We start from the raw sequence: 21,309 nt of genomic DNA, 5'->3' as shown, positions 1-21,309 counted from the left end.
GGCATCTGTGGTGCTCTTCCTCGGCATGAAACCATACTGTTGCTCACAGATGGTCACCTCTTCTCTCAGCCTGGCTTCCACTACTCTTTCCCATAACTTCATGGTGTAACTGAATAACTTAATTCCCCTGTAGTTGCTGCAGGTCTGCACATCACCCTTGTTCTTAAAGCAGCAAACTCCTTCTCCATTCCTCAGGCTTCCTCTCACCTTCCAAAATCTTGCTGAACAATCTGGATAAAAACTCAACTGCATCTCTCCTAAACATTTCCATGCTTCTACTCCAACTTTTTATACATCTCCTCATATGCCTTTTCCTTGGCTTTTGCCACATCCTCCATTTCCACTTGGTCTCCTGAACACACAACATATCTACCCTTCTCCTCTCCATCATATCAGCTCCCTCTCTCCCTTTACAAGTCATAGTCCCAACATTTAAAGTACCCACCCGAACCTTCACTCTCCTACACTTCTTTCCCTGCTGTCTCTGTAGATGCCTTTCTCCTCTCCTTCTCCTCCTTCAGCCAACAGTAGCTCAATTTCTATCCTGTTGGCTAACGGCGGAGAAGGAGAGGTATCAATTTCTCTTTCGGGGTCAGCATATTTGATTCGCCCCATTTTTTTACAGCAAGAATGTACCTATACCTCTAGCTACAATGGGGGCATTTACGCAGATACTGATTGTTTGATAAAAGAAATTTGCATGGAAGGTAAAAACTTCAGACTTTCTTAAAACAGGAATAAAACTGGTAACCTTACATTCAACAAATTGTTTTCAAAATTATGTATAAACATTTGTATCCTTTGGTGTTTTTTTTTTTTGTTTGTTTTTTTTAGTTCCTACAGAGTAAAACCAAATACATCATTGGCACTTAATTAGAACGAGCAATTTAACATTTCCCTTTTTTTTTTTTTTTTTTTTTTATAAATTAAGATGTTTCTTATAAATTTGAATGCCCCAACTAAGCATAGGCCATCCCAATCAAGCTGGGACATACCATATACCAGTGAAGTATATGGTAATGTGCTTGACAATGTGCATGACAATGTGCTTACACCTAAGTGGCACTTACACCTATGAGCGGTCCTGAAAACCTTGAGGTGGGCAGGACTCATTACAAACCCAAAGTAGTGTACAGTTGGAAGGGTGGAAGTACGATATCTGGGCTTCCACTTAGGTCATGGGCAGGTGTGTCCACAAAATTAAATAGCAGCAACTGCAGCCTGCCCGCGACCAAAAAAAAAGGAGATGAGACCATTTCTGGAGCTGGCTCACTATTATCAAAGTCTTGTACCTAAATTTGGAAGTTACCAGCCCACTGACTGATCTCAGTAAAAAGGGAGCACCATAACCAGTCCAGGGAGGAGGGGACCATGTTGTCCAAGGTGCTGGAGGGGGAGGAGTGCCCGATGTTGAACATCACCTATAAGCTCTCGGTGCAGGAGAGCCAGTACAGCAATATCGAGAGTTTCTGGCAATCAAACAGGTTTTTCTCACCCTCTGATACTGTCATCTGCATTAGACCTTTACTTTCTGTTCAGACCACACCCCCAATTCAGTTGCTCTATTGCATGAAAGAGATCAATCTGTGGTATCTGGCACTTCAGCTGTTTAAGTTCGAGGTGATTTACAGCCTGGAAACAGAACGATTTCCTCTCACGTGGGGGAAGGGAGAGTATTGGTTTGGGGTGGGTGGGGTCATCTGCAGACTGAACTGCTACCCAACCTTAGTCTGGTCGTTGGGGGTATGTGGCAGCCAGGGCATGACAAAGAGTTGTATGTGTCTGTGTGTGTGTGTGTGTGAATGAAAACAAAAGCTAAATAAAGCTGGTTCTCTGGTTGACTTGTCACCTGACTCCTCTTTTTTTCCTTCTCTGAGACTATCTAAGAGTATGTCTACCCATACCACTAATAATACCTTTGATTATACCTCTAACAAATATGTTCAAAAATACACCAGTGGGAATACTGTAAGAAAAAACATTGTGTGTGTGTAATATACTGTATGAATTCACTTATAAAATAAAAACAGAATCTCAGACAGGTTCTATTTCCCACTAGCTGACAAGAATCCTGGAGCATGCATCTTTTCTGACATCCTAACAGGACATTCATAAATTTCATTCTGGGATGAATAAAGTGATCTATTCTCTCGATTATACCCATATACTTTGCTAATTAATCATGAGCATAATAACTTATGAACATTTATTTACGATATGTTTCCAGCTATAATGAGCTCTTAAGGTTAATTTATTACAAATGTATAGTTTAAAAGTGGGTCTTGGATACATTAGTTTCCTCCTTTTTACCTCCTTATATCTGCTGGAGTTATTGTTCTGGCACAGCAAATACATTTCAATAGCCTGATCCTATATAGGAAACGCATTTCAAAACAAATAACAACAAAAAAATAGGGGGGGATGTCCAGTGCCGAGGTCCTTAAGAAACATCCTGAGGCTAAAGGCTCATCACCTGTGGTTGAACATGTCTGCTTTTTGTTCTGTTCTTTCCATATGTTGCAAGAATACCTCTAGCTACAATGGGGGCATTTACGCAGATACTGATTGTTTGATAAAAGAAATTTGCATGCAAGGTAAAAACTTTCGACTTTCTTAAAACAGGAATAAAACTGGTAACCTTACATTCAACAAATTGTTTTCAAAATTATGTATAAACATTTGTATCCTTTGGTTTTGTTTTTTTTTAGTTCCTACAGAGTAAAACCAAATAAATCATTGGCACTTAATTAGAATCAGCAGTTTAACATTTCACTTTTTCTTTTTAATAAATGAAGATGTTTCGTATAAATTTGAATGACTTGAACAGCTAATGATGTAGACTCATAGAATTTAGAGTCAGTTAAATATCTGTTGGAAATGGAAGGACAGGCTGAGGTGGCGGGGTGGGGAGGTGCATTGTGTGCGCTTCACAAAAAGTAAAAAAAAAAAAAGGACTTACTGGTTAAAAAGTTTTTAAATTCTCTAAAATATCCTCTTCCATAACTAACTAACTAACTAACTTAATAATATAAATAAATTGAGAAAAAAAGGCAAAAAAAGGAATGATCATAAAAAAAAAAAAAAAACCTTATGTAATAGTTATGTAATATAAAAAAATATATGTTAATGTTCATTTGGTCATGTTTTAACTTGAAATTTTTAAATATACATCAATATTATTGGTCTGTAAAACGTGTGGGTTGTATTGGTTTCCAGAGGGAAAAGAAAAGACAGGCTCATTCTTGCTGTCATGAAGGTATCTTTGGTGGCCAGGGCATGTCATTCATTATCCAAATCACAGGATAGGAGTACACACCTGCTACACCAGGAGATTTTTTTTCCTATCTAGTCTAAGATCAACAACAACAAAAGGTAACACTATTATTCCCCTACTCATTAATTGCTGATATTACGTGTATGTGTTTTGTTTTATTTTTATTTTTGTTCACATTTTTGTTTGTTCAACATATGACATTATACCTGCTGTCCAGTGACATCATATAAAAGAATATTTGGTCATAATTAGGGTGAGACATTATATTCCAGTATGATATACATGACAATAAATAAAAACAATGTGAGTTTTTTGTCTTGTATTTTCCACTGGTTTTCTCCTGTAACGCAGTCGTCTGTCATTCTTTTCACTTGATTCAACTCTAAAGTTTCAATGAAAAAAATTCCTAAATAGAAAAGACTGGCCAAATGAAATATCTTTAAGAAATGGTTTTTATTTCATGATTAAAAAGATTTAATTATTTTTTTTTACTTCCGGCCACAGGTTTTCTTCCTGCTTTTATTAGACAACTATTTAAAGTTTAATAAACAAAATACTGATTAATGCAAAATAATTAGCCTCTCTCCATCCAAAGTTAAAATATGTAATTGGTTAAATTCTATGAAATGAAAAGTAAATAAATCAAAAGTAGGTTTTTTTGTATTTTCGTCCAATGTAAATCTTTTTATTCAAATAAAACGAACACATAGTCAAGAAACATGATGCCTTGCTTTCAAGCTTTAAGTTGTTTCCAATTATTCTGTCTAATGAGTGTTTGTCAGCTCCTTAACACTGTTGAAGTTTATACAAATAACACCGAAACCTTATAGATTGCGTACACACCCCTGTTCGCTTTATTGTTGGCTGCTTTCAATCAGCTTTCAAAGCTCCTTGATGGAAAAAGAGAAAAAATAAACAGACAAAAAATGTCCACTGAACTCTGACAGGGGTCTGCAGCCAGTGGGAAAACCAGCCTCTCAATGGATAATAAAAAGAATAAAAACAGGCTAAACCACTAACTACTCTTCTTGAATACACAAACAGTAGCATTCACTCAAAAAATGCTATTTACATCATTTGGCAGATTCCTATGCTCCCCAGGCAACATACAATTATTTTAATTATATACCCGAGCAGTTCCACCTTAATGGGTGTTATTTGTTTGAAAGTTTGGCGATAGGACAAAAGCTTGATAATTTCGCCCATCTACATATGTCTACAAATGAAAAGAAGTTACTTTTTCAGTAATGCATTTATACCTAAACAATTAGAGTAGATTTGTTTTTTTCAAAGTAGATATTAAATACAGCCTTACGCGTTAAAGACATTTCTAAAGCTTTTAGACTGTGTGAAAAAGCGTTTGCCTCTACACCTAATAATTGGTATAGTGTGACCAACATGCAACAAAAATAAGAAATCAGAACACTTTTTCACACCACCGTATTAGTGAACACGCTTCTCTTCAACTTCACTGTGGTGTCTAATTTGACAAGAGTTATTAACATTAATAAAACCTCAATCATTACGATCATTATAAAGAATGTAATGGCTCGTTCTCTGTTTGGCAGATGGAGGGTGAGAAGAAGCCGATGCGGGTGCTGGTGACGGGTGGCAGCGGCCTGGTGGGAAAAGCCATTGAGCGTGTGGTGAAGCAAAAAGGAGAAGCGAGAGAAGGGGAAGAGTGGATCTTTATTGGTTCAAAAGATGCCGACTTGACGTGAGTTCAAGCCCTTAACACGAACACAATCTTATGATCATTTAATGAATTTAATGGAGTGTCTGTGGAATTTTTAGACCAAGTGCATTTGTATAAACAGGATTATAGTCCCATGAAAATTTTCTTTTTTTCCTAACGCTTGGATGACGTGGACATGTGGTGTAAAGAGAAATAAACAAGGAATTAAAAATTGCACTTTTTCCCTTCAGAAACAAGGCTGAGACGAGGGCCACTTTTGAGAAGTACCAGCCCACACACGTTATTCACCTGGCAGCAATGGTGGGAGGACTCTTCATGCACCTCAGACGGAACCTAGAATTCTGGGTAATACATTTTTTTTCACACACACAATGTGTATTAATCACAATACCAATTTTACAAAGGACACTGTGCTAAATTTATGTTTAAATTAAAGGGAAAAAGGTCATTTTGAAATGAATGGCCACAACAGGTCTCAGAAAAGTTGGAACAGTTTCCCAATGTGTAGATATTCTCTTTTTTTTTTTTTTTAACAACAGTCCATTTACATCTGGGAACTGAGGAGACCTGTTGCTAGAGTTTTTGCATAGGAATGTTTTCTGATTTGTGTCTGATACAGGATTCTAGCATTTTTTTGTTTCATGAGGTTTTAGAATCTTTTGATATTATGTACTGTAATTTATGAGATATTTAAAGTCTTTGCAATTTTATATTCAGGAATATCTTCTGACAGATTCTGCCTTTCTAAGATCCTCTTTGTATCACGTTACTCCTATAGCTTTTAAAATTTTGCTAAGTTTGCTGTTTTAATTTTTGTTTGTTAGCGGAAGAATCAGGCCATCAACGATAACGTTCTTCAAACGGCTCACGAGTGTGATGTGGTGAAGGTCGTCTCCTGTTTGTCTACATGCATTTTTCCGGATAAAACCACCTACCCCATTGATGAGACTATGGTATGTACACACCCAGACACTCCTATACATTCGTGCAGAAGAATAGAGAGGCACGTTCCTGAGTCTTTATGTCTACAGCAGTAAGTCTAAAGTCTCTAAACCCGACTTTAAATGAAAGGTGTAAACTGCCACCCAATAATCTTGCTTATAGATCCACAATGGTCCTCCTCATGAGTCGAACTCGGGTTACGCCTACGCCAAGAGGATGGTTGACGTATACAACAGGTTTGTCACATCATACAGTCTTGAAAAAAATGAGAAGATCTCTGATTAATTAACATTTACGGAAAGAGTCTCCGGTTTCAGCCCGTTGTTGCAGTCAAAAGAAAATGTTTAGAAATAGGTTTGTGGTTAATATTCAATGTTTTGAGTTATATTTTGTGTGTGTGTGTGTGTGTGTGTGTGTGTGTGTGTGTGTGTGTGTGTGTGTGTGTGTGTGTGTGTGTGTGTGTGTGTATGTGTGGGGGGCATATAGGGCCTGTTTCCAGCAGTACGGACGGCGATACACATCCATCATTCCAACAAACATTTTCGGCCCGAATGATAACTTCAACATCGAGGATGGTCACGTATTGCCTGCACTCATCCACAAAACCTACAAGGCGAAGAGTAAGACGCACTGACACACACATTTCATTTGCCGCCCCTGATATGTAGTTCTAGAGAATATGTTATAAAAAAAGAACAGTCTTATAAATTAATTGTTCCATATAAAAGTCAGGTTAAGAGATCCCTCACTTATTTATAGTCAGTAAAAACCTATTTTTTGCATACAGAATAGACAATACATCAGGTACCAAATGAGCAACATGCAGCAGTGGAATTGGAAAAAGAAGAAACACTTGTCAAACCTCATGAAACAAAAAAATGCTAGAATCCTGTATCAGACACAAATCAGAAAACATTCCTATGCAAAAACTCTAGCAACAGGTCTCCTCAGTTCCCAGATGTAAATGGACTGTTGTTAAAAAAAAAAAAAGAGAGAATATCTACACATTGGGAAACTGTTCCAACTTTTCTGAGACCTGTTGTGGCCATTCATTTCAAAATGACTTGAATTGACTGTGAACCAATGACACATGATCTGTATCCAGCTTTAGCAGCTGTGATGTTGAAATCTCTGGAGAATACCTGGTCTCTCTGGTTGTTCTTTATAGCAACATCAAAAAAGAAATATAACGCTTTGGAAGCAGTAGAATACAATTCTGAAAAAAAGGTCATAAGAGCATATTGGTGAAGGCCAAAATAGTGTAAAAGCTGAAGACAAATAAAAAGCAGTAGAAACAGAAGAACATGGTGAAGTTCTCCGTAAAAAAACAGTGCAAGACCAGAAATCTTTCAGGGTGTGAGGGATTGTGAAAGTAGAAACACAGCATGGACTGTATTCAAGCCAACTTCCTGCAGGTACCAAAGCAGTTGTTGTGTTATGTGTAATTAACGGGCCCTTCATCTGTGCATGTTTATCCTTTGTAAAATTGGACAGGTAGACCGGTCCTGGCTGATTCAAGGATGCCTGATAATGCTGTACATTTGTGTATGTTGTAGGAGATGGAACAGCTCTGGAGGTCTGGGGTTCAGGTCGAGGACTACGTCAGTTCATCTACTCTGAAGATTTGGCTCGTCTTTGCGTGTGGGCTCTGAGAGAATACGATGAAATTGAGCCCATCATTCTCACAGGTACTCGTGTGTACTGATACACATTACGGAAATTGTGCCACTTCGTTTTAAAAGACAACTTAGCGTTCAAATCTTCTGAAGAAGTTTGGCTTCTACAATAGTGAGCTTTAGTATTGTTTGCTCAATCTTCTCTCTCTTACACACACACACACCCTCTACTACACACACTACATACAGTATATTTTTCTGTTTGTTCACAGTTGGAGAAGAAGATGAGATGTCCATTAAAGATGTAGTCGATGCGATTGTGGAAGCTTTTGGCTTCACAGGACCTGTGATTGTATCCTTTTCTTCACTTAACCAACTGTGTGGGTGTGTGTGTGTGTGAGAGTGTGAGAGAGAGAGAGTAGAATGAGTAAAACACAGGCTTTGACCTTAAACTGATGTGTTCAGTATGATACCAGCAAATCCGATGGTCAGTTGAAGAAAACAGCAGACAACTCCAAACTGAGACGCTACCTTCCTAATTTTACTTTCACTCCATTCCATACAGGTAATACACACACACACACACACACACACACACACACACACACAAAATATACCATACATTTAAATAGATGCAAAGTAAGGCAACTGCCTAACCCGATTCCTTTAGACATTTGGCAGCAGTCATTTTGAAGGACAGGGACAATGTTGGTCTTCTTGAAGCATATTGGAATTACAGCCAGTCATTTTCCTAGTAAAGCTAGGGAAAAAGCTGAAAAACCTAGAAAGAAAGAACATAGCCATAGATGCTACAGGACCTGATGTTTTGCATGTTAGTTGACTCTCCTGAAAGACTCCCTTTCGTCTCAAACCATTCCATATACAGGTCCTTGAAATCTAGGTACAACCTTGTCTCATTACGACAAAAACACCCACACATGAAAACGCACACAAAAAAGACAAACCCAAATAGCACTTCCTGGAACACAAACAAAGACACGGACACAGGATGTGAAAAATCTATATTTTCTGACACAGTAGAACAAACAAATGTAAATACCATCCATCCATCTTCTCCCGCTTATCCGATGCCGGGTCGCGGGGGCAGCAGTCTAAGCAAAGATGCCCAGACTTCCCTCTCCCTAGACACTTTTCCAGCTCTTCCGGGGGGACACCAAGGCGTTCCCAGGCCAGCCGGGAGACATAGTCTCTCCAGCGTGTCCTAGGTCTTCCCCGGGATCTCCTCCCAGTGGGACGCGCCCGGAACACCTTCTCAGGAAGGCGTCCAGGAGGCATCCGGAACAGATGCCCGAGCCACCTCAGCTGACCCCTCTCGATGTGGAGGAGCAGCGGATCTACTCTGAGCTCCTCCCGAGTGACTGAGCTTCTCACCCTATCTCTAAGGGATCGCCCAGCCACCCTGCGGAGAAAGCACATTTCGGCCGCCTGTATCCGGGATCTTGTCCTTTCGGTCATGACCCAGAGCTCATGACCATAGGTGAGAGTAGGAACGTAGATTGACCGGTAAATCAAGAGTTTCGCCTTGCGGCTCAGCTCCTTCTTCACCACGACAGACCGGTACATCGACCGCATTACTGCAGAAGCTGCACCGATCCGTCTGTCAATCTCCCGTTCCACCCTTCCCTCACTCGTGAACAAAACCCCAAGATACTTAAACTCCTCCACTTGCGGCAGGAACTCCCCACCAACCTGAAGTGGGCAAGCCACCCTTTTCCGACTGAGGACCATGGCCTCGGATTTGGAGGTGCTGATTCTCATCCCAGCCGCTTCACACTCGGCTGCAAACCGTCCCAATGCATGCTGAAGGCCCTGGTCTGATGAAGCCAACACGACAACATCATCTGCAAAGAGCAAAGACAAAATCGTGTCGTCACCAAACCGGACACCCTCCGACCCCTGGCTGCGCCTAGAAATTCTGTCCATAAAAATTATGAACAGAACCGGTGACAAAGGGCAGCCCTGCCGGAGTCCAACATGCACCGGGAACAAGTCTGACTTACTGCCGGCAATGCGAACCAAGCTCCTGCTTCGGTCATACAGGGACCGGACAGCCCTTAGTAAAGGGCCCCCGATCCCATACTCCCGGAGCACCCTCCACAGGCCGCCACGAGGGACACAGTCGAATGCCTTTTCCAAATCCACAAAGCACATGTGGACTGGTTGGGCAAACTCCCATGAACCCTCCAGCACCCTGTAGAGGGTATAGAGCTGGTCCAGTGTTCCACGGCCTGGACGAAAACCACATTGTTCCTCCTGAATCCGAGGTTCTACTATCGGTTCTACTATCGGCCCAGGTAGGCTGAGAAGTGTGATCCCCCTATAGTTGGAACACACCCTCCGGTCCCCCTTCTTAAAAAGAGGGACCACCACCCCGGTCTGCCATTCCAGAGGCACTGTCCCCGACCGCCACGCGATGCTGCAGAGGCGTGTCAGCCGAAACAGCCCCACAACATCCAGAGACTTGAGGTACTCAGGGCGGATCTCATCCACCCCCGGTGCCTTGCCACCGAGGAGTTTCTTTACTACCTCGGTGACTTCAGCTTGGGTGATGGACATGTCCGCCTCTGAGCCCTCAGCCTCTGCTTCCTCAATGGAAGACGTGACGGCGGGATTGAGGAGATCCTCGAAGTATTCCTTCCACCGTCCAACGACATCCCCAGTTGAGGTCAACAGCTCCCCACCTCTACTGTAAACAGCATTGGTGGGGCACTGCTTTCCCCTCCTGAGGCGCCGGACGGTTTACCAGAATCTCTTCGAGGCCAGCCGATAGTCCTTCTCCATGGCCTCACCGAACTCCTCCCAGGCCCGAGTTTTTGCCTCGATAACCACCCGGGCTGCAGTTCGCTTGGCCTGGCGGTACCCGTCAGCTGCCTCAGGAGTCCCACAAGCCAACCAGGCCCGGTAGGACTCCTTCTTCAGCTTGACGGCATCCCTTACTTCCGGTTTCCACCACTGGGTTCGGGGATTGCCGCCTCGACAGGCACCGGAGACCTTACTGCCACAGCTCCGAGCGGCCGCTTCGACAATGGAGGTGGAGAACATGGTCCTCTCGGACTCAATATCTCCGGCCTCCCTCGGGATCTGGTCAAAGCTCCGCCGGAGGTGGGAGTTGAAGATCTCTCTGACAGGAGGCTCGGCCAAACGTTCCCAGCAGACCCTCACAGTACGCTTGGGTCTGCCGAGTCTGTCCAGCTTCCTCCCCCGCCATCGGATCCAACTCACCACCAGGTGGTGATCAGTTGACAGCTCCGCCCCTCTCTTTACCCGAGTGTCCAAGACATACGGCCGCAGGTCAGATGAAACGACCACAAAGTCGATCATCGACCTACGGCCTAGGGTGTCCTGGTGCCACGTGTACTGATGGACACCCTTATGCTTGAACATGGTGTTCGTTATGGACAAACTGTAACTAGCACAGAAGTCCAATAACTGAACACCGCTCGGGTTCAGATCAGGGGGGCCGTTCCTCCCAATCACGCCCCTCCAGGTGTCACTGTCGCTGCCCACGTGTGCATTGAAGTCTCCCAGTAGAACGAGCACTGTCCAGCACCCCTCCCAGAGACCCCAAGAAGGCCGGGTACTCTATACTGCCGTTTGGCCCGTAGGCACACAAGACAGTGAGAGACCTATCCCCGACCCGTAGGCGCAGGGAAACGACCCTCTCGTTCACCGGGGTAAACTCCAACACATGGCGGCTGAGCTGGGGGGCTATAAGCAAACCCACACCAGCCCGACGCCTTTCACCATGTGCAGCTCCAGAGTTGTAAAGAGTCCATCCTCTCTCGAGGAGTGTGGTTCCAGAGCCCAGGCCGTGCGTAGAGGTGATCCCGACTATCTCTAGTTGGAACCTCTCAACCTCACGCACAATCTCAGGCTCCTTCCCCGCCAGCGAGGTGACATTCCACGTCCCTAGAGCTAGCTTCCGTGTCCAGGGATCGGGTTGTCGAGGCCTCCGCCTTCAACTGCTGCCCGATCCTCTTAGCACCGGCCCCTTACGGTCCCTCCTGCAGGTGGTGAGCCCACTGGAAGGCGGCCCCACGTCGCTCCTTCGGGCTGAGCCCGGCCGGACCCTGTGGGGGGTTTTTTCTCTTTTAAAATTTGCCTCAGTCATTGCATTACTACTTCACCACGTTATCGTGTTAAGCGTACTTTCACGTCAGCTACAGCAGCGCGTTTTATTAACAATCTTCCAGAAATTACGATATTAGATAGATCTCCGTCTGACCCTGCAGAGCTCGACTGGGCCACTAAACACCTAGAATCAACATTACGTTATACCCTAGATGATGTAGCTCCCCTTAAGACCAAAATGATCAGGGAGAAAAAATTAGCACAGTGGTATAATGATCATACACGCACCTTAAAACAGACCACTCGAAAATTAAAACGTAAATGGCGTCAAACAAAATTAACAGTATTTCAAATAGCATGGAAGGGGAGCCTCCTAATTTATAGAAAATCTCTTAGTGCTGCTAGATCAGCATATTTCTCCACCCTCATAGAAAATAACAAGCATAATCCTAGATTTTTATTCAGCACGGTAGCAAAATTAACAGGGAATAAAAGCACTGCACTCACATGCACACCATCATTAGGTACTAATGATTTCATGAACTTTTTTAATAATAAAATTGAAAACATCAGGCAAAAAAATCCAGACGGTTAATATAAAGCCAAATTATTTTACAAGTAACCCTGTAGACAGCAGTGTAATTATAACAGACAATCAATTACAAAGTTTTACTCCTATTCACGAGAATGACTTAATTTCATTAATTTCCTCATCAAAATCATCAACCTGCATTCTCGATCCCTTGCCTACAAGTTTCTTTAAACAGATCATTCCAGAGGTAATTGAACCTGTTTTAAAAATAATAAACTCTTCCATTAGCACTGGTTTTGTACCAAAATCCTTCAAACTGGCAGTTATCCACCCCATAATTAAGAAACCTGACCTTGACCCATGTCAGCTGTCCAACTACAGACCAATATCAAATCTCCCCTTCATAGCCAAAATTTTGGAAAAGGTTGTAGCACAGCAGTTATGCTCACACCTACTTATGAATAATATTTTTGAAATGTATCAGTCAGGATTTCGGCCTCATCATAGCACAGAGACGGCGCTAGTTAAGGTGGTAAATGACCTGTTATTGGCCTCTGATCAGGGTTTTGTCTCCTTACTTGTTTTGCTCGACCTTAGTGCAGCTTTTGACACCATTGATCACACTATACTACTTGCTAGACTTGAGAACGTTGTTGGAATAAAGGGAACGGCTCTCTCTTGGCTCAGGTCTTATTTGACTGATCGCTATCAGTTTGTTGATGTTAATGGTGAGTTCTCCACACTCTCTGAGGTAAAGTTTGGTGTTCCTCAAGGATCTGTCTTAGGCCCTCTGCTTTTCTCTTTATATATGCTGCCTCTTGGAGAAATTATTCATAAACATGGTATTAGATTCCATTGCTATGCTGATGATACACAGCTATATATTTCAGCAAAGCCAGATGAGAGAGATCAGCTTAACAATGTTGAAAAATGTGTAAAGGACATTAGACAGTGGATGCTCGATAACTTTCTTCTGCTAAACTCAGATAAGACAGAAGTACTTTTACTAGGACCACATGCAGCTAGAAGCAAACTTTCCGATTACCTAACATCTCTGGATGGTGTTTCTGTTTCAGCGTGTACGGCTGTCAAAGACCTTGGTGTGATTATTGACTCGAGTCTTTCCTTTGAGGCGCACGTGAATAATATTACCAGGATTGCCATTCTTTCACCTTAGAAATATTGCTAAAATTTGAAATATGATGTCGTTACAGGATGCAGAAAAACTAGTTCATGCTTTTGTTACTTCTAGATTAGACTACTGTAACGCTTTACTGTCTGGGTGTGCGAGTAGGTGCATAAATAAGCTTCAGTTAGTTCAGAATGCAGCAGCAAGAGTCGTCACTAGATCTAGGAAATATGACCACATCACCCCTGTATTAATCAGTCTACACTGGCTCCCAATCAAATCTCGCATTGATTATAAAATTCTACTACTGACATATAAAGCACTTAATGGTCTCGCACCACCGTATCTGAGTGAACTTCTGTACCAGTATGATCCTCCACGCCTACTTAGATCAAAAGGTGCAGGCTATCTGTTGGTTTCTCCAATAATGAAGATTACAGCAGGGGGCAGATCTTTCTCTTATAAAGCCCCGCAGTTATGGAACAGCCTTCCAACCAGTGTTCGGGACTCAGACACAGTCTCAGTGTTCAAGTCAAGGTTGAAAACATATTTATTCAGTCAAGCCTTTAATCAGTAGATTTTTTCTCAGGTAAAGGCTCAGATCTGGAGGGAACATTGATATAGAGTGTTTGGTGAACTGGGATATTTGTACGCTGTCGTCCCCTCACATTCACGTGTTCACTCAGGTTTGTTGATGGTGGTGTGGTGGGCCGTCTCTTATCCCAGAGATCCCTCATGTCTGTGTTGCCTTCTGGTTCTCCCTTTTAGTTATGCTGCTATAGCGAGTCTTGCCGGAGTCCAAACTGCACAGTGACTTTAACTCTCATGCAACAATAGGTACACTTAATAATCCATATCCTTCTCTTCCTGTCACCCTCTTCTCTCTCTCTCTCTCTCTCTCTCTCTCTCTCTCTCGGTCGAGTTAAACATGCTCCTGAGGCTCCAGTGACCACTGTTCCTGCCCCTCTCCCCCCCGTGGATCTTTCCACTTCATCTGCCTGGATTGGACTGTAGTCAACAGTCTCCTACACTGACTCAGAAATACACTTCGCTTTTGATCATCATCACTGCACCCCGCAACATTGTATACCCGCCACAAATGGACATTCGGTGTAACCCAGATGAGGATGGGTTCCCTCTTGAGTCTGGTTCCTCTCAAGGTTTCTTCCTTATGCCATCTCGGGGAGTTTTTCCTTGCCACAGTCGCCAGTCGCCACCGGCTTGCTCATCAGGGACAAACTTACTCATAAAGAACATATTCATTTTTAATCACCGCATTATCTGTGTAAAGCTGCTTTGAGACAATGTTCATTGTTAAAAGCGCTATACAAATAAAAATGAATTGAATTGAAGGCCCGGCCACCAGGCGCTCGCATACTGGCTCCAGGGTGGGGCCCCGGCTGCGCCATACCAGGCGACGTCACGGTCCCTGATGTAGTATCTCTCATAAGGGGTTTTGAACCGCTCTTAGTCTGACCCATCGCCCAGGACCTGTTTGCCTTGGGAGACCCTACCAGGGGCATATAGCCCCGGACAACATAGCTCCTAGGGTCATTCGGGTACTCAAACCCCTCCACCACGTTAAGGTGGCAGTTCAAGGAGAGGAAATGTAAATACATACATGCAAATTTTAAGAGACCCACAGACTCACACATGCACGCACACACACACACATACACACACACCCTCAAAAGAAAATGTTAATTTTGGACTAACTTGTGCTCTTTCCTTTTTTTCCCAGCTGTAAAGGAGACGTGTGATTGGTTATCTGCTAATTTCGACATCGCTCGCAAATGACAGTCCCGTTTGAACCTGCTGGGGGACACGGTTTCTTTGGCAATTTGTCAGTAATGTAATGTAATGTGAACCTAGCTGTGGACAATGTTCTGTCACAGTTTCCAGAAATTTAAACGGTATATGGTAATTAGTGAATCTGTTCATCCAATCAACTTTTTTTTGTTTTTTTTTGTTTAATGAAATTAAATATGCATGTGTCTAATTTCAGTTGTTTTAGAATTTGTAATCAATAAAACTTATTTAATTGTTTGAAAGCATTTCACATGCACTTGTGGTCAAGAGTGCAGTTTTTAAGTGTAGGAAGTTTTTGTTTGTATGCAGCCAGAAGACAAATGAAAGTGTGTACAGCTTTAAAGAAGATGAGGGTGTGTGGGGGAGGGGGAGTATAGCTGTTAGTGTGTGCAGTGTACATTTGCATGTAAAGGCAAACACACACACCTGCAAAATATATGTTGATTCTAGACTTGTGTAAAGTATGTAAAAATAAAAACTACAATCCTTTGGGTTGATCAGAGTAATTTATTGAACAAAAACTCTGTTGATAAAGGTTTTTTTCTGAATGATAGACATATTTTAAGCAATTATAAATGCTAAAAGATTACACTCATTACAGTTGTGTTTCTGTTTAAATGGAGAGTGTGACCAGTACAATAGTTTTATGCTACACAGAAATAATTATTTTGTGTCATCGCATTACACATTGATGCCACAGGTGGGGTGAGGGGTATATAAAAAAAACACAGAAAAAAAAGCTTGATTTATTAATCTGCGAGTTGCATCTGCAGTATTGTCAAAATAAGTGATATAAAGTGATGCAATCGCAATAAATGAAATTTTGTCTGTTATAGTAGTCATAATATTAAAAAATATAGATGAAAGTTATCTGCAATTAACTAGAACTTTTATATTATATATTTTATACTTTTTATATTTATAACCTATTATAGACTGCAGTAATGTGCAAAATAGCCCTGCGATAGAGAGTTTGTTTTTGCTGTTTAGCCTGAAACATGACCATGTGTTTTGTTTTTCGAACAAAGGTGGAACAAAAAGAGAATTGACTATAGATTAAAAAAAAAGATGATTGTGCTTGTGTTGGTTAGGCTTAGAAATGAAATGCTGCCCTGTTGTCCCCTCTGTCTGGAATATGATCACACATTGTATAAAAACTTTTAAATAGACCATATGGGACATTAAACACACACGTCACAGTTATGTTTAAGAGCGTGTGTTGAGAATGGCTTTTTAGAGCATGTCAAACGCATGGCATTAAAATTCAGGAAACATGCTAATGCTCCCTTTCTCTTATGCTTTCTCCCGACCGCATGCGAACACAAGCGGCTCTCCAAGCCTGCCACTGCGAATTTCCTCCAGACTCGAAAGTTAAATTACTCTGTGATTTCTTTTGACCCGGATGATAAGATATCTCGCAATGCATCTGATGCTCAAGAATTTTATACAGAACAGCTTTTCCTCTTCCCGTTTGTTCAGGACCTCCATTGATGAACTGCCTAACAAACCAGGCGAAATCCGATTTCTCATTCATTCATAATGGAGCGGGGCTACTCTTTGATGCCTGCAGTTGAAGAAACACTTGCAGCTTATCTCTTACCATCTGGGGCATCATCATGAAGGCCAGGCCAGGCCATACCTTCCGTCTAAGCCATTTGTCCAAGTCATATCTAGCTTAGTCAGTACAGCATATGTGGCAGAAGGTCAGGTGAGGGAGAGCTGCACACTACAGCAGTACTGCACATCTATTAGGCAGATTTTTTAAAAGAAGATGAGGGTGATTGTTTAATACCAGACACAATAGCAGAGATTTGCCAGATTGTGGATCTAGCCCAAATGACTAATTTCTTCGGCTGTTTTATGGCTTAACCATATGGACTATAAGGACAAGTTGTTCTGCCAACTGGACCTCATCTAGCTTCTCACAACCCAGCCCCTCCCATCACCCAGCTTTTTGTGCCCAGTTTCATAATCAATGATTTCAGCCCATCAACTCCAGTACAAGTTGAGAGTTTAAATAGTGAGAATTTCAAAGCCATGTTGATGTGGTCTTTGGGTGGGAGAGGGATTCCAACCCAAAGATATAAACGGTGAAATGTCATGGTGGTAATGGGTCCCATAGTGGACTGCACAATGAGCAAGTTTGCAGGAGTCACTAAAACATAATTCAGTTACAAGAATTTCAACTTTTTTTTCCAGACCGATTTTTGGGTTCAATCCCACAAGACATCTGCTTTCTGCCCTACCTTCTTGCCAAAGGTGGATGACCAAGTGAGTGAGTATCCCTATTCTCAGTCATAAATGTTTGACTCAACAGAGGCATTGGTAAAACAAGTCCAAAGTCTTTTTCGCTGGACACCAGCCTGTTGCAAGTTCACTGAGTATGCCAAAAACAAGGAGATGTGATATATCAATAACTAAAAAGCAGTACCCTGTTTAATATATCTAAGCTCATTTTTAAAAGGAGGATAGAGTCTAATAACTTAAGCATACCTGGGATTTTATGTACATTCCATGACTGAACCACTCTGTTTAGACCAACTTGGCTTTGTTGTCATGTAAGGTTTCAGAAGCAGCGTTCACTCACATTGTCTTCCATGTCAATAATTTCCTGATCCTGCAGTGTATGACATTCTGGTTTATTACCAGGCAGCTTATCTGATTATTCACCTCAGGCCAAATCATTTCCACTCAGAATCTGTTAACCACAAAACATTTTTAAATTTTTTCGCTTTTTCGCTTTTTGTTGTGTTTCGGCTGGAAAAAGGACTGGAGGTTTTCTCAACCATCTTTTTCTTGGGATGTATTAGTAGTTGAGTTACAACCATCCTCGAAAGGATTTTACGCATCTCTTTGCCCAAACTGGACAGCTCAACTTGTTTAAGAGAAGAGAAGGCTTACAATCCACCCAAAAAATTTGTTTAAGCAGAATCGTTTTGTGTTTTAAGCAACTAATGAACGAGGAAAATAAGAGAGAGAGAGAAGGTTGGATGGTGTGGAGATGGTGAAGCAGGAAGTGAATAGGATTAGTAAGGAGGAAGTGAGAGCAGCGATTAAGAGCACGAAGAGTGGAAAGTCGGTTGGACCAGATGACATACTGGTAGAAGCATGGAGATGTTTAGGAGAGATGGAGGTGGAGCTTTTAACCAGGTAGATCAACAAGATTCTGGAAGGTGAGAAGATACCTGAGGAATGAAGAAGGATTGTGCTGGTACTGATCTTTAAGAATAATGGAGATGTGCAGTCTTGCAGTAACTACAGGGGAATTAAGTTGATCAGTCACACCATGAAGTTATGGAAAAGAGTAGTGGAAGCCAGGCTGAGAGAAGAGGTGACCATCTGTGAGCAGCAGTATGGTTTTATGCCGAGGAAGAGCACCACAGATGCATTATTTGCTTTGAGAATGTTGATGGAAAAGTATAGAGAAGGACAGAAGGAGTTGCATGTGTTCTTCAAAGTAGCCACCTTTTGCTTAGATTACTGCTTTGCACACTCTTGGCATTCTCTCGATGCCTACTTTGAAGAACCTACAATATGACATATTTTCAGTTAACTTTTTTGTTATGTATATAATTCCACATGTGTTAATTCATAGTTTTGATGCCTTCAGTGTGACTACAATTTATATAGTCATGAAAATAAAGAAAACTCTTTGAATGAGAAGGTGTGTCCAAACTTTTGGTCTGTACTGTATATACAGTGAGGAAAATAAGTATTTGAACACCCTACTATTTTACAAGTTCTCCCACTTAGAAATCATGGAGGGGTCTGAAATTGTCATCGTAGGTGCATGTCCACTGTGAGAGACATAAATAAAATTAAAAAATGTATTTTTCAAATTACAATGTATGATTTTTTAACTATTTATTTGTATGATACAGCTGCAAATAAGTATTTGAACACCTGAGAAAGTCAATGTTAATATTTGGTACAGTAGCCTCTGTTTGCAATTACAGAGGTCAAACGTTTCCTGTAGTTTTTCACCAGGTTTACAAACACTGCAGGAGGGATTTTGGCCCACTCCTCCACACAGATCTTCTCTAGATCAGTCAGGTTTCTGGCCTGTCGCTGAGAAACACAGACTTTGAGCTCCCTCCAAAGATTCTTTATTGGGTTTAGGTCTGGAGACTGGCTAGGCCATGCCAGAACCTTGATATGCTTCTTACAGAGCCACTCCTTGGTTATCCTGGCTGTGTGCTTTGGGTCATTGTCATGTTGGAAGACCCAGCCTCGACCCATCTTCGATGCTCTAACTGAGGAAAGGAGGTTGTTCCCCAAAATCTCGCAATACATGGCCCCTGTCATCCTTTCCTTAATACAGTGCAGTTGCCCTGTCCCATGTGCAGAAAAACACCCCCAATGCATAATGCTACCACCCCCATGCTTCACAGTAGGGATGGTGTTCTTGGGATGTTACTCATCATTCTTCTTCCTTCAAACATGTTTAGTGGAATTATGACCCAAAAGTTCTATTTTGGTCTCATCTAACCACATGACTTTCTCCCATGACTCCTCTGGATCATCCAAATGGTCATTGGCAAACTTAAGACGTGCCTGGACATGTGCTGGTTTAAGCAGGGGAACCTTTGGTGCCATGCATGATTTCAAACCATGTCGTCTTAGTGTATTACCAACAGTAACTTTGGAAACAGTGGTCCCAGCTCTTTTCAGGCCGATGACCAGCTCCTCTCGTGTAGTTCTGGGCTGATTTCTCACCTTCCTTAGGATCATTGAGACCCCACGAGGTGAAATCTTGCATTGAGCCCCAGTCCGAGAGAGATTGACAGTCATGTTTAGCTTTTTCCATTTTCTAATGATTGCTTCAACAGTGGACATTTTTTCACTAAGCTGCTTGGCAATTTCACAGTAGCCTTTCCAGCCTTGTGGAGGTGTACAATTTTGTCTCTAGTGTCTTTGGACAGCTCTTTGGTCTTGGCCATGTTAGTAATTGGATTTTTACTTATTGTATGGGGTGGACAGGTGTCTTTATGCAGCTAACGACCTCAAACAGGTGCATCTAATTTAGGATAATAAATGTAGTGGACGTGGACATTTTAAAGGCAGACTAACAGGTCTTTGAGGGTCAGAATTCTAGCTGATAGACAGGTGTTCAAATACTTATTTGCAGCTGTATCATGTCAATGTCAATGTCAAATTTATTTATATAGCACCATTTATCCCAACCGAGGTTGTCCAATGTGCTGCACATATTATAATAGACAATTGCACAGAACAAAAAAGCAATAAAAACATCATAATAAAACAAACATTACACTACAACTTCCTCACTAAGTATATGCGTATTTAAAAAGATGCGTTTTTAGCAAAGTTTTAAAAACAGATAAGGATGATACAGAGCGAGGTAAAGCATTCCATAATCTGGGGGCGGCTACTGAAAAAGCCCGGTCTCACATCATACAAATAAATAGTTTAAAAATCATATATTGTGATTTCTGGATTTTTTTTTTTTTTTTAGATTATGTCCCTCACAGTGGACATGCACCTACGATGACAATTTCAGACACCTCCATGATTTCTAAGTGGGAGAACTTGCAAAATAGCAGGGTGTTGAAATACTTATTTTCCTCGCTGTATATATATGTATGTATATATATATATATATATATATATATATATATATATATATATATATATATATATATATATATATATATATATATATATATATATAAAATGTCGTACATGTCCTGCACCACCCAATATCACTAACTTGAAAAGTCTGAGTGTTTGCCAAAAAATCTAAGCCCAACAGAATTATAGTTGAGAGCCAGAAGAGGGACAATGGGAGAGTAGCAGCACTAATAAATACGACATGGCTGCCAGTTGATCAGGAGCTCCTCGTCATCATTTCATCATCGAGGAGCTCAGTGGGCAAAAAAGGACACCAAGGCACATGGGGAGACTCCAGTAACAAGTCTCTCTCTCTTATCTCCCTCAGGCAACAGCAGCAGTACCGGCATCAATTTATGACCTGTGATCTTAATTTGTCAGTACACGAACTACAACGCAATTTGCACCAAAAAAAAAAAAAGAAATAAAACAAAATATAAAGATTACTGGGTTAGAAAAATGCACATATACTTCAGAACCATAACTCTTAATACCCAAAATACAGCAGTGGGAATACTCTACAAAAAAATAGACAAAACAACATGAGTATAAAATATTCCCCACTAACTGCAACTAAAAAGTAAGAAA

General features: G+C 41.6%; 1 protein-coding gene and 1 long non-coding RNA gene across 5 annotated transcripts in view; one reads left to right on the top strand and one right to left on the bottom strand.

Annotated features, from left to right (window-relative positions):
• Positions 1-21,309, top strand: part of LOC310715545 (GDP-L-fucose synthase-like) — a 74,745-nt gene that overhangs the window by 22,866 nt on the left and 30,570 nt on the right. Inside the window, exons 1-10 of one of the 4 annotated variants that reach the window (XM_083522041.1) lie at positions 3,251-3,372; positions 4,843-4,991; positions 5,201-5,315; positions 5,795-5,923; positions 6,075-6,148; positions 6,399-6,532; positions 7,469-7,600; positions 7,801-7,880; positions 7,994-8,093; positions 15,023-15,181. The exons of 1 other annotated variant lie outside the window; for it this stretch is intronic. In XM_083522041.1, the coding sequence (XP_083378167.1) occupies positions 4,843-4,991; positions 5,201-5,315; positions 5,795-5,923; positions 6,075-6,148; positions 6,399-6,532; positions 7,469-7,600; positions 7,801-7,880; positions 7,994-8,093; positions 15,023-15,078 (969 nt within the window). In that variant the 5' untranslated portion in view covers positions 3,251-3,372 and the 3' untranslated portion in view covers positions 15,079-15,181. Of the gene's footprint in view, positions 1-3,250; positions 3,373-4,842; positions 4,992-5,200; positions 5,316-5,794; positions 5,924-6,074; positions 6,149-6,398; positions 6,533-7,468; positions 7,601-7,800; positions 7,881-7,993; positions 8,094-15,022; positions 15,182-21,309 lie in introns of those variants that run through there. 2 more of the 4 variants (XM_083522042.1, XM_083522040.1) reach the window with 2 other exon arrangements.
• Positions 6,467-21,309, bottom strand: part of LOC310715563 — a 41,142-nt gene continuing 26,299 nt past the window's right edge. Inside the window, exon 2 of the long non-coding RNA XR_014530360.1 lies at positions 6,467-6,682. This is a non-coding gene — a long non-coding RNA (uncharacterized lncRNA). The remainder of the gene's footprint in view (positions 6,683-21,309) is intronic.

Source organism: Silurus aristotelis, assembly GCF_946808225.1.
Source record: "Silurus aristotelis genome assembly, chromosome: 20".
In the NCBI taxonomy this organism is placed as follows: domain Eukaryota; kingdom Metazoa; phylum Chordata; class Actinopteri; order Siluriformes; family Siluridae; genus Silurus; species Silurus aristotelis.
The sequence above is the reverse complement of the archived record's forward strand: the minus strand, read 5'-3'. Positions and strand labels throughout refer to the sequence as shown.